Genomic DNA, 14141 nt, shown 5'->3' on the forward strand with positions numbered 1-14141 from the left:
TTTTACTCCACAAGTGGTTTGAACTCTGGAACCAACCCCTAACACATATGTCCAATTTTGCCACCTACCAACTAAATCAAAATAATCCCATTTTTCCACTACATCTAGAGGATACCTGAGTCAGGAGTAAGCATGAGACACCAGGCAGTTAGATCATGGCTACGATTGTGAAAGACTGTTGCAGACTATGCCCAAACCTTAGTTTTGATCTGATAAGTGAGAATTACATCTCCCCCCTGAGTTGTTGTGAGAATTACATCATATGCCTAGAACAGTGTCTAGCACATAACAGGTGCTCAAAAAATGGTGCCCCTGTTATTACTGGTGTCACCTTTAAGTCAAGAGCAATTTGGCCACATGGGTAACCATTCTGTTTCTTTAGGGGACTGCTAATAACACATCTTTATTTTAAATCAATCTATGTCTTAAATTTTAGAACAATTCTAATTTTTATCTATTCCACTGCTCTTTTAAACTAGTCAAATATTTCAAAAGTTCCAACATTCTAAATATTTTAAAAGAACAAATACAATGAATACGAAACATTTACAGATATGGTAGTTATCCAACTATATCAATAGCTATTTTAAACATGAATGATTCAAATACACCAATTAAAAGAGAATATCAGAATACACTAAGAATAATAAACAACAAAAAAGACTCAACCAAATGTTGTCTACAAGAAATCCACTTTAAATATAAAAACACAGAATTTCAGAGAATGCAGACTTCTAAGCAGGGGAATATCTCAAGGATAAAGAAGGGCATTATATAATGATAAGGGTATAAATTCTCTAAGAAGACATAACAGTCCTTAATGTATTGGATTGGCCAAAAGTTTCGTTCAGTTTTTCCTGTAAGATAGCCCTAGTAGCTGGTTAGTTGTCTTTAACTTCATTCAAAACAATTTGTTAGCTTATAATTTGACAGTTAGCTGTCATATCAGCATGCATTTTAAAAAAAATTATCAAAAGAAGTGAATTTTTGTGTAGCCATTTTAATATTGAATATGGAAGAAAAAAGCAAGCTTCTCAGCATATTGTGTTTTATTATTTCAGTCAGTTCAGTTCAGTCGCTCAGTTGTGTCCGACTCTGTGACCCCATGGACTCCCTTGTTCATCGCCAACTCCCGGAGTTTACTCAAACTCATGTCCATTGAGTTGATGATGCCATCCAACTATCTCATCCTCTGTCGTCCCCTTCTCCTTCTGCCTTCAATCTTTCCCAGCATCAGGGTCTTTTCAAATGAATCAGTTCTTCGTATCAGGTGGCCAAAGTACTGGAGCTTCAGCATCAGTCCTTCCAATGAAAATTCAGAACTGATTTCCTTTAGGATTATTATTTCAAGAAAGGTAAAATGAAACTTAAATGGAAAAAATATTTTCACAGTGCATGGGGAAGGTGCTGTGACTGATCAAATGTGTCAAAAGTGATCTACGAAGTTGGTGCTGAGGATCTCTCCCTGGACGATGCTCCACGGTCAGGTAGACCAGTTGAAGTTAGCGATCAAACCAAGACATTAACTGAAAACAGTCAATGTTATACCATGAAGGAGAAAGCCAACATACTCAAAATATCTGGATCAAGCACTAAAAATCATTTGCATCAGCTTGGTTATGTTGTTATTTGATGTTTGGGTTCCACATAAGTGAGAAAAAATACTGACAGTAGTTTCACATTTCTACTTAAATGTAAAAAAAAAAAATTAGATTTTAAAAACAAATTGTGACAGATGATGAAAAGTGAACACTGGACAATAATGTGTGATGGGAGAGATCGTGCAGCAAGTGAAACGAACCATGACTAACCACACCAAAGGCTAGTCTTCATCCAAAGAAGGTGCTGTTGTGTTGTGTACATGGTGGGATTGGAAAGGAGTCCTCTACTATGAGCTCTTTCGAAAACCAAATGATTAATTCCAACAAGTACTGCTCCTAGTCAGACCAACTGAAAGCAGCAGCTGATGAAAAGCATCCAGAATTATTTAACAGAAAATACATTATATTCCATTAGGATAATGAAAGACTGCATGTTTCTTTGATGACCAGGCAAAAACTGTTAACAGTTTGACTGAAGTTCTGATTCATCTGCCGTATTCACCAGACATCACACCTTCAGATGTCCATTTTGGTCTTTATGAAATTCTCTTGAGAGAAAAAAATTCAGTTGCCTGGAAGACTGTAAAAGGCAGCTGGAACAGTTCTTTGCTCAAAAAGATAAAAAAGTTTTGGGAAGATGGAATTATGAAGTTGCCTGGAAAATGGCAGAAGGTAGTGGAACAAAATGGTGAAAATGTTGTTCAATAAAGTTACTGGTGAAAATGGAAAATGTATCTTCCATTTTTACTTAAAAAACCAAAGGAATTTTTTGGCCAATCAATATATATCTAACAACAGAGTACCAAAATATGTGAGGCAAAATTTGATAGAACTTCAAGGAGAAATAGATGAATTCACTATTACAGAGACTTGAACACCTCTCTATCAGTAATTGACAGATCCAACAGGCAGAAAATTCACAAGGATAGGGTTGAACTGAGAAGATTCATCAGTCAACTGGATGTAACTGACATTTACATAGTACTTCACCCAACAACACAGAACACAGATTCTTCTCAAGCTCACACAGACCATTCACCAACACAGACCATATCCTGGTCGGTAAAACACCCTCCCTCTCCCCCAAAGAACAAAAATCATACAACACATACACTCAGACCACAATGGAATTACACTGGAAAGTAATACCATAAAGACAGCTGGAAAATCCCCAAATATTTTAACATCACACTTCTAAATAACATATGGGTCAAAGAAGTCTTAAGATAAATTTTTGAGTATTTTGAAGTAAATGAAAATGAAAATATCACTTGTCAAAATGTGTGGGATCTATCGCAAGCAAAGTTTAAAGGGAAATTCATAGCACTGAATGTACATATTAGGAAAGAAGATCTAAAATCAATAAGCTCAGCTTCCACTCTAGGAAACTAGAAAAAGCAGTATAAGTCTAAATTAATCAGAAGAATTAAAAAAAAAAAAAAACAGAGCAGAAATCAATGAAATTGAGAAAGGAAAATCAACAGAGAAAAACCAATGAAACCAAGAGGGTTCTTTGAAAATGTCTTCTAGCCATGTATTATGATATATCACACACAGCTTCTGTTTTGGTTTTTAAAATAAATGTGTGCTAGTCTTCAACTAAAATATAAAATGCTTCTCCCATTCCTCCCATTTTGCTTAACCTTTCTACAATTCTCCAGCTTTATCTGGAGATAAAGTACATTTATGTTACAAAAATTTATCAAAACAAATAAAAAACCCAGATACAATGCAATATATGTCTTATCAAGGAGTGGAAAACAAAAAAGCTTACTTTTGTAGTCTAACAGGAAAACATAACAGACTTCATATTTTTCAGTAGAAGAATCAAATAAGTTAATCACTCCCTGACACACAAGGCTTTTCCTTTTTTTTTAAATGAGTTAATCGTTACAGAAAGATTAACTTATTAGAGTAGACCTGAGTAACTTACTTCAGAGAAAATAATGTCAGGAAGCTGTCCCATTGACAAACAACAAAATAAAGCACTGCTGCCATCATCCAACAGATGTCATCACACTCAACACCCACGTCCTTACAATCCCTTTAGAATCATGAATTTAAGGAGTGGTGACTTGACAGCATAGGGCAATAGGAAAAAACGGGACTTTGAAATCTCTGTTCAATTCCACCTCTACCATTTTTACTAGCATTGTGACCTTGTACCAATTACTAAATCCATGAGAGGATTCAACTGGTTGATTGCCAGGTACCAAAAATATCATTCCAACCAGTTTATGTAAAAAGAACGACTTATTACAGAGATATTACAGTGCCTTTTGTAACCCAATCTCAGGACCATGGACAAAGACACTTGAACACAGCCAGGACTCTGTATTTGCTTCTTATTCTTTCTTCAAGATGCCCCTACTTATATACTTCACCTGGCAAGAAACAAAGCCAGTAATAGTTTCCCAGTTCTGTGTCTTACAGCTTCAGCCACTGAAGAGAAAACAAATTATTCCATTCTCTGGACACCTGGGACCCAGGAAAACCTGAATACCCAGCTCAATGCAGTGTCTGGAACTAAACCAATAAAGTACAAAAATGGGCAGAATTGTGACTGATCTCTTTGACCCTCTCTAAGCCACAGTGATCTTTTTAAAAGTCAGATTTGATTCAGTGATTACCCTTATTAAAATCCTTTATGGCCTTCCCCAATACACTTACAATAAAAATCCATAACTTTCACTGAACCAAAACTTCTGTAGCCTTGCATGATCAGGCTTCTTGTTTACCTCCACAACCAGCTATCAAGCCACAATCCCTCCTGCTCAGCTTTAACAACTCTGGCCTTTTTGGGTTTCTTGAACCTACCAAGCTCTTTCCCATCTCAAAATCATTTTCCATGTATTCTTTACATTCTCTTCCTTTTTCACATAGCTAATGTCCACCCATCTTTCCTCAAAGTTGTCCCTGATTCTCAAGGTAACTAGGTTGCCTGTTCTTGTCCCTTATAGCACTCATCACAGTCCAATAATAAACATGTGCATGTTTTTACTTTCTGACTCTTACCATACTATTAACTCCAAAAGAATCAAGACCTCTGTATTACTCTTTATTCTCTGTGTCTAGCACCTAGTTGGCCCCCAACAATTACGTGTTAAATGAATAACTGGTTTAGCATGAGATTATCACCACTAAATTGTCAAAATTTAGTGGTGATTTTGACAATCACCAATACCTTATTTACTACTACCTGCTACCCTCAGAATTCAGGGTAGAAGGTAGTAGTAGGCAAGCAGAATTACTATTATCAAGCTACTAAAATGGCTGCTTCAGTAGTAACTTACTGGGGAAAGGGAAGAGAGTGGTTTTCAGAGAACCTGTGCTTCTACTGAGCAGAATAAACTTGTTTAATTCAGTTAACCCTCTTCCTCCAAAAAATCTTCATAAGACTATGATATCAAATAAATAAGATAATAAATATAACTATCTATACAGTAGCTTGCACATAGAGCAAGCAAGCAATGGTACTTCTTTTCCTCTCAGGAGACCGTATTACCTGTTACTCTTAAATATTATTAACCTCCAAATAAGAACTTAATTAAAAACCTACAAAATACTCCAGTGTATATGAAAAACAGAGCTGTGTTTCATGACCCCTTTTCTCACAGCATCTTGATCTTACCACCTCCCTAAGAGAATCAGTTACCTGCTCTTCTGTTGCAATTATATCAGCTCAAATATCCATTTAGCTTAAAGAACAAGTGTTAGAAACACAGAAATGAAGCAGAGCAAAGCAAAGCAACCAACCAAAATAACAACAACAAAACTGTTCTGTCCTCAGGGAAGACGACTTTCTCACTCTGCCTCCAACCACACACCACGCATGCATGCATGCGTGCGTGCTAAGTCGCATCCAACTCCTTGCGACCCTATGGACTGTAGCCCACCAGGCTCCTCTGTCCATGGGATTCTCCAGGCAAGAATACTGGAGTGGACTGCCAAGCCCTCCCCCGGGGATCTTCCTAACCTAGGGATCAAACCCCCATCTCTTAGGTTTCCTGCATTGACAGGCAGTTCTTTACCACCAGTGCCACCTGGGAAGCCCCATACCCACACTCTTGTCCTGCCCAAAGTATCACAGCATCCAAGGTAAGGCTGCCACATTTAGCAAATAAAAATACAGAGTCGTTGTTGTTTAATCACTAAGTCATGTCTAACCCTTTGTAACCCCATGGACGGTAGCCCAACCAGCTCCTCTGTCCATGGAATTCTCCAGACAAGAAAATTGGAGTGGGTTGCCATTTCCTTCTCCAGGGGATCGTCCTGATCCAAGGATTGAACCCACGTCTCCCCACACATTATCTGTCAACTCTATTATCAAGCCGTATGACATCTCTTTACCGTCATATAAAGACTCCACAACCTTCGTTACACTATTTTGCCTTCTAAAAAAATTTCTCTGGAGACACACTGGGTATGCTCTTTCTCCAAAGTATAATTCAAGTATACCTTGACTCACTTATAGGCTGTCAGTAAAAAAACTCTAAAGAGGAAAGCAAAGAAAATCATCTTAATTCTGTTTCTTGGTGGTGCTGGGAGTTTAAAAAAAAAAATGAAAGCAAACGCAAACAAAACAGCAGCCGTTAACAACTTTAAAAATCTAAAAAGTCTTGCTTCCAAGAATAGGTGAGAAAAAGATTAACAGTATAATCTTTTCAGAAGTAGATGCAGAAAGAATAAATTTTCTGACAGAAAGTATATAAGCAGTGACATTAGAAAGGGAAAATGAACTCTGAGAACAAAGGGTTACACTTAGCTTCGAAACACCTTTGAATTTTCTTTGTAACCAAAAGGAACCTCAGAGATCATCTACCTCGACCTTCTCAATTTATAAATGAGAAAACCAAAGACCTTAAGAGGTAAAATTACTTATTCAACGTTACAAAGACGATCCTAGCTCCTTCCAGTTTCTCATACTCTAACCTCTTGCCCAAGATGATATAACACTGAGGAAGATCTTCTTCATGTCCAATGAGTGTCAGAGGACAAGTTCCTAATAAAACTGTCACATCTAACACAAAAAAATGTATTCCTAGAATTTCAAGGTAGATACTGATTTTCCCACAGAAAGACTGTTATACACAGTATCACAGGGACTTTCAATATTATTAACACAACTTTACAACTCTCTAATATTATTAGTCTACTCCTATCAGTTAAGTTGATTATGGGTTAAATTTGGTGAGTTGTCTGAAAATCTAACCACCAAGCAATTTGCTTCAGAGAAAGTTCCAAGTTCTAAACCATTTTACAAGTTAAAAATATAATAAATTATATTGGAAGTTATGAACTACCAATACACAAAGATTCAAAATTATAAACTAAGACAGACTAAAAACACAAAATTCTTCAAGTGAAGTGAAGCCACTCAGTTGTGTCCCAACTCTTTGGGACCCCATGGACTGTAGCCTACCAGGCTCCTCGGTCCATGGGTTTTTCAGGCAAGAATACTGGAGTGGGTATTTCCTTCTCCAGGGGATGTTCCCGACCCAGGGATTGAACCTGGGTCTTGGATTGAATCCAGGTCTCCCACATTGCAGGCAGATGCTTTACCCTCTAAGCCACCAGGGAAGCAAAAGCTCTACATTAAAGGTCACTTAAAATTAGGTATTTGGGCACATTTACCACAGGATACAATCTATATACATCTTTTTATTAATATTTTACTGGAAAAATGAAGTATGTAAAAAAGAATCATACACACTTCTATACTCATATAATTTAGGAATTAAAAAAAAAACCTTCAGTGTACATTTTCATGAAGTGACCTATAAGAGGTAAGAAGAAATTATCATCTCATAAATGAAAGGTTGGCAACGTATACATTATACAATCTCTAATGCTAGTTCAAAAAATGTGTGGGTAAAGGAATTATACCTGAATAGGTAGGTGAAGTTCAAAGAACTTCCCAATACATTTTTTTTCTTTTCTCTTGAGATAAAGCCGTATGCTTTCTGAATTGAAAATTTGATATATCTTTTAAAATTTTTCTACATGTTACACTAAATCAATGGATATTCTTCATTCTCCCATTTTATTAGTCCAACAAAAATTAAATCTATACTATTTGCTAAGACTATGCTAGCAATTTCAGTTGTTGTTTAGTCACTCAGTCATGTTCAAATCAACTCTTTGTGACCCCATGGACTGCAGCCCCCCAGGCTCCTCTGTCCATGGGATTTCCCAGGCAAGAATACTGCAGTGGATTGCCATTTTCTTCTCCAGGGGATCTTCCCGACCCAGGGATCCAGCCCGCATCTCCTGAGTTGGCATCTTCTGAGCTTAGAGAAATCTTGAGTTAACTGTATTTATGAAGTAATAATGGCAGCTGAATTTCAGTCGGTCATTTAAGGAAACATTAGAAGTGTCACCAAATTAATTCTTAAAAAGGAAACTATACAGTAGTAACCTTAAAAATATTTGAATAGTCTTATCATTTATATGAAATTTCACCACAAAGTAATTAAAAGTATTGTTTTGGTAAAAGTAATAATATACTTTAATAGCAGTTTTTGCTATGAAAATTCATTGAATTAACCCTCCAAAAAGGAAATCAAAAGCTACTAGATACTGTAATAATGAAAATCAAGTACTTGGCAATACCTTATTCTGACAATAAAGGGATATGTGTAATTAAATATGGTATTATGTTGATACACTCTCTGAACATATATATGGTTATTTACAAACCTGAATAAAGTAGCTCCATATCATACCTTACAAATGATCAATGTATTTTCAATGTATTACAAAGTCAATGTATTACATTACACTACAAACATCAATGTATTACAAATTGAAAATGTATTTTGAATTGTGTTTTCTGCAAGTTTTTCAATGAAAAAGGTCTAAATGTTTTCCGGAGATTTTCTTTTTCACAAACTTTATTCAATACTCTACTTTTTATTACCAAATCATGTAACTTTTCATCAATATTAACTAAACCTATACTGAAAACTACATATATGTATTAACTATTACTTTTTAAATTTGCAATTATTAAAAATATGATGGATGAGAAACATTCAATTTAGAGCCATGTTTCAAAGCAAAATTCAATGTAAATCAGCCATTCTAACATGCCACAGAAAATCCTAATGACATTTTTCACTGTATTTTACACTGAAATATTTTCACCATTCACCAGCTAAAATATGTGAATAAGTATTTTAAAATATTTAAAAGCATCATGAAAACATATTTACTTAATTTATGCATACCAGTTGGTGGCATAAATGGACTTTTTCCATTTACCTATAAGGAAACCAAGGCAAGGTGTCCATTTTATAAACTGCATGGTCATTTCCTAACAAGCAACTGATTCTACATCATCAAGTTATACGTGGGCCACTTCTAAGTGCCATAAAACAATTACTGTACCTTAAAACAACTGCCTCTGCAATGCCTATGTGCAAATTCGTTTTACCAAGTGGGTTATGCCAACAATCTAAAACAAGAAAAGCTAGAAAGGGAGGATTACAAAAAAGAAAAATAAAACACTTATTTTTGGTAGCGAATCATTTATTTTTAAATAATGAGATGTAAACAGTTTTTAGCATAATAATCAAATAACCAACAGTTGTTTCTTCCGTTTCTAAAAAATATTTTATCTTTCAGGTAGATCATGCAAAATTGTAGCCTACCCATCCTTGCAGACAGAAGTTAAAAAAATGAGAAGAAATCCTCTGACAAGTAATTAAATACATGACATTGCAAAGGGAGAATAAAAAGTAAAATTAGATAAATTTAGGAAATGTATCGTTATTTCAGTTAAAACCCCATCTTAAATATTAAATGCTTCCTTTCATTCAACCGAAGCCTAGGATTAGCAATCAAATATTCCATTACTGAAAAATAAAGATATACAAAACTTTCCTTATTCAAAACTTGAGAAATTTGGTATCAAATATTGGACAGTAAAGAAAAACACTTTTCCTAACAGAAACTTAGAGCATAAAATAAACAGTTCCTGAGAGTTCGAAAGACTAAAACTGTGTCCGTAACTATGATATAGTGCTATCAACAATTAGGAAAATGAAAGTTATCTCCTATACAAATTAAAGAACATTAGACGGGTTGCATAACCAATAAACCAATACATCAATTCCTGGACAGAAACAAGACTTAGCTAACACGTGGATATAACACCCAAAAAAATAAAAATATAAACCTAGGCACACTTTGCATAGAAAACGAGAGAATCAAACTGAATCGTGTTCAAGTATCTAGTCAAGTTGGGGATTCTTTAATAAATCGGCTATAAGATAGGTTGTGAATGCTCAGGTCAGATGTGCTTTCTTTTTGCCATTATTCCAGTTCATCATCCGCAAGTGCAACAGAAGGCGTCAGAGTACCGAAGCTAGGGGGCATGCTATAGCTAGGGGAAAAGAAAAATGGGAAAAGGTGCAATGGATGCTGCAGAGTTGAATAATTATCCGGGTGGCACAATGGGCGAGTCCCGCCGACGTCGGAGCTGGGTGAGCAGCTCCCTAACTCTGCCCAAGGCCCCCCTCTCCCCAGAGGAGGCGTCGGAGACGACAGCCCGCTTCGCATCCTCTTCCAGCGAAGAAAGGGATCCCCGCACTCGCTTTACCGTTATGTTGTGTCTTTAGAGACACAGACTCGCGGCTCAAACACGCAAACGCACCAGCTGGCTTTACGGAGCCTCGGGCACGTAGCCCGAGCCTAGCTTCTCCGGCACCCGGTGCCGCAGGCTCCCCCGGAGCGAGCAGGCACAGAGGCGGGTCGCGGGGGCAGGGGCGTTCAGGCGGTGGCGCCTCAGGTGAGACCCGCAGTCTCCCCGCCTAGAGCAACCTCGAGGCGGTCCCCGCAACCGAGAACCAGGCGCGCCCTCCGGCCTCCGGGTCCCTGGGTCCACAGCTCCGCTGGCGGGTGGGCGGCCGGAGCTCTGGAAACCCGCGAATGGGGGTGGGGGCCGTCGCGGGGGAGGCGCGCCCATCCCCACAACCTTTGGCTGGCTAGCGCTCCAAGCGCACCTCTCTCCGTTCTTGGCCAGTGGGGGAGAGTTCCTCTCCCGGTACCCTGACCCCCTGATAAACAATTCCTCAGAGACTCGCGCTCACCGAGAAATCTTGAGGGGCTCTTGCCTTACCCCTTCTTCATGCTTCGGCGGCGGCCGCCTGTCCCCCTCAGCTCCCGGGACTCCACCTAGAGCCTCCAGGAGCGTCAGTCTCCCGGGTGGAACCCGCTGTGGGCAGTGGTCGAGGAACCGGGCCACGGGGAACGCCGCCTGCGACGCCCGCCAGTCACCGGACCCACCGTGCGCTCGACGCGCGAGCGAACAACACCGTGAGTCGCCGCCGCCGCCGCCCCCCACCCGCCCCCTCCTCGTTCGCGACGCTCCACAACCGGACGCGGAGACCCGCGCCTGAAGCAGGGGGGAACCGCTGGACTCTCGCCACCTAATCCCCCATCTTTCCCACCAGGAGCTATTCCCCGTCAGTCAACGTCTTCCCACTTAAGATTCTCACTTTCCTCTTCAGCTCTCAGTGCCCAGGTGCAGCTGTGGTGGGAAACTCAGCCCCCATCCACTCACCCATCAGTGGGGATGAATATCTCTCTTCCCCCCCCTTTCCTGAGGCTTATATGGTATTGCCCAATCCTCAGTTTGGGGGAGGGGGACGAAGAGAACAGTGCTTGGCCGGGGAATGAGGGAAGATGATAGCCAATTGAATGAACCAACCATTCAGGGGCGGGGTCAAAGAGGGGCCTCCCTGCCCCGCCCCGCCCCTCTCTCCAAACTACAATCCCCATCGTGCTTCTTCCGCTTCCCGCCGCGCTGCACGCCGGGAGTGTAGCACTTGGCGGCCTCAAGGTATTTCGGAACTCGTAGTCTTTAATCTAGTCACATAGGTCCCGAAAGTTGTAAGTTGTTATAATCGTCTCTCTTTACCTAGGTAGATATTTCCAAATCTCGAGTACCACTGCACTTATTCTAATACTAGTTCATCGACTGTGTTGATTGTTTTAAAATATAAATGGTTTCTTAGGAGAGGAACTAAATAATGTCTATTACTGCAATCTGTCAGGACCTAAAGCTGCTCCTTCTTCCGCCAGGGCCTGGTCTTCACAGATTATCTGTTGCCGTCATGTCGGCTGCGATTGCAGCTCTCGCTGCTTCTTATGGTTCGGGTTCAGGGTCCGAATCGGACTCGGACAGTGAGGGCGGGCGGTGTTCCTTGCCAGCCGCGGATTCCCTCATGCACTTAACTAAATCGTCTTCGGATAAGCCCTCTCTGGCAGTGGCAGTGGACTCCGCTCCGGAGGTGGCAGTTAAGGTAAGCGCTTTGGCCACTGGTGCGCTGCGGGAATTGTCGGTTTCTCCTCCAAAATCCGACAGTCACTTGTTAGAACCCCGGTTACCTGTTCCTCGGTCCTGACAGCTGAGTGGCTATCGCTTGGATTCCACTCCCTCTGTAGGTCTTTCTCGGGAGAAGCTGGGAATTGGAAGTTCGAAACAGTCCTCCACTCCCTGCTCTTAGCTCCCGTAGTCGGGAAGAGGGGGTGAAATTTGAATTTCTGGATTAGGAGGTGCCCTGGTTAGAGTAGGTGTAACAACGTGTTGTTGCTGCTGCTGCTAAGTCGCTTCAGTCGTGTCCGACTCTGTGCGACCCCAGAGACGGCAGCCCACCAGGCTCCCCCGTCCCTGGGATTCTCCAGGGAAGAACACTGGAGTGGGTTGCCATTTCGTTCTCCAATGCGTGAAAGTGAAGTCGCTCCAGTCGTGTCCGACTCCTAGCGACCCCTGGACTGCAGCCCACCAGGCTCCTCCGTCCATGGGATTTTCCAGGCAAGAGTACTGGAGTGGGGTGCCATTGCCTTCTCCAGGTGTAACAACATAAACAAACGTAAATCAGAACTTCCCAGACTAGAGTATGTGCCCTCGCTTTAAATGAGCAGCGGCCTGGCTTTGTTTTGTTTTTGAAGTCAGAACTAGAATCTGATCCCGGCTCCACCACTTGTTTGAACTTGGGCAAGTTAGACAGCTTCCTCAGTCTCCTCACCTGAGACTGTACAATGGAAGTATAATTTTTAAAGCACCTACATACATAAGAGGATTATTGTGACGAAATAAAGCTCGGTGTCTAATAAAAGTGCATATATAAGGCAAGGCAGTGAGAAAAGACCTTGAATTTAAGAAATAGTGTGCATGTTCCCAACTGAGGAAGGTGATAAAGGAAGAAATTGGGTTATATAGTTCCTTTAACAAGTGTTTATTGAACACATGTTACTTCCCAGTAACTGTTCTAAGAGCTGAAGACACAGAGGCCAATAAGCCAGACATCTTTGATACCTTGATGTGTTAGTTTTCGTGGAAAAGGCAGCCAGTAAAATGTGAACAAATGAAGTGGTTACAGAGTGGGTAGAATACTGTGAAGGGAAAAAACAGAACTCCATGAAATAGAGTTCTGTAATAGAGAATAAGGTAGGAGCCTGACTTCTCTAGATTGTTTAGGGAAGTCTTCTTGAAAAAGTGGCTTTGAGGAATAGGAAACAGCCAGCCAAGTGGCAGAGAAGGCAATGGCACCCCACTTCCGTACTCTTGCCTGGAAAATCCCATGGATGGAGGAGCCTGGAAGGCTGCAGTCCATGGGGTCGCTGAGGGTCAGACACGATTGAGCAACTTCACTTTCACTTTTCACTTTCATGCATTGGAGAAGGAAATGGCAACCCACTCCAGTGTTCTTGCCTGGAGAATTCCAGGGATGGCGGAGCCTGGTGGGCTGCTGTCTATGGGGTTACGCAGAGTCGGACACGACTGAAGTGACTTAGCAGCAGCAGCAACCAAGTGCACAATAAGGTAAGTGTTTCCCAGCAAAAGGAGGTAGCAAACCTTGAGATGGCAACGAGATGAATGTCTTTGAAGAACTGAGGAAACATGTCTGTGTCTGGAGCTGGAGGACAGTATCTACCAGTTGGTAGTACTGGTCCAGTAGAGCCTAATGGGGGTGGATCAGGAGCTCAGGATGTGGTGAGGGGAGGCAGTGTGCAAAAACTCCTTTCTAATTATGATGTTCCCAAGTCAGGTGCTATAACTTAGGCCTCTTCCAGGTTTTTAGTGAGCTGTTTGTGGATTTTACTTTTTAAAGAGACATCAAGTATGAAAGAATACTTAGAATCCTTCTATTTTTATAACAAAACAAACACCTCAAACTTACAGTCCTCCAGCAGCCTCCTGAGTCTTCATTGTTTTCGCAGCTCAGCTTTTTGGAGCTCTCCCACTTTATCTCACTTTCTCCTCAACTCAATGCAGCCTTGCCCTAGCCTCTTGGGAAACTTACTCTCTCTGAGTAATGTCACTGGGCTTCCAGTTGTCAAGTTCTGTTGTCTTGATTATGTGCATCAAGTGACAGTATTAAATAGTTCTTGGAAACTTTCTCTCCCTCTGGCTTCCATGGGTCTATCCTCAGCCTTCTCTTTCCTGTTCTTTTGCCCTCCCTTTCAATATTGATGTTTCCTGAGACTCTTAGTCCGTTTTGCATCCCTCATACTCTCCAGGCCTTCAACCTG

The 14141-nt window shown here is 40.7% G+C and overlaps 2 protein-coding genes across 10 annotated transcripts in view; one reads left to right on the forward strand and one right to left on the reverse strand.

Moving 5' to 3' along the window:
- WASF1 (WASP family member 1) overlaps nt 1-14141 on the reverse strand; it is a 130089-nt gene that overhangs the window by 61414 nt on the left and 54534 nt on the right. For 6 of the 9 annotated variants that reach the window (XM_006071830.4, XM_044924398.2, XM_006071828.4 and 3 more), the window contains exon 1: nt 10694-10810. The exons of 1 other annotated variant lie outside the window; for it this stretch is intronic. The gene's annotated coding sequence lies outside the window, so the exon portion shown is untranslated. Of the gene's footprint in view, nt 1-10693; nt 10906-11166; nt 11286-14141 lie in introns of those variants that run through there. 2 more of the 9 variants (XM_006071824.4, XM_006071826.4) reach the window with 2 other exon arrangements.
- CDC40 (cell division cycle 40) overlaps nt 11575-14141 on the forward strand; it is a 47971-nt gene continuing 45404 nt past the window's right edge. The window contains exon 1 of the mRNA XM_006071831.3: nt 11575-11908. Coding sequence (XP_006071893.2) covers nt 11636-11908 — 273 coding nt within the window. The 5' untranslated portion in view covers nt 11575-11635. The remainder of the gene's footprint in view (nt 11909-14141) is intronic.

This window comes from Bubalus bubalis, chromosome 10, assembly GCF_019923935.1.
Source record: "Bubalus bubalis isolate 160015118507 breed Murrah chromosome 10, NDDB_SH_1, whole genome shotgun sequence".
Lineage (NCBI taxonomy): Eukaryota > Metazoa > Chordata > Mammalia > Artiodactyla > Bovidae > Bubalus > Bubalus bubalis.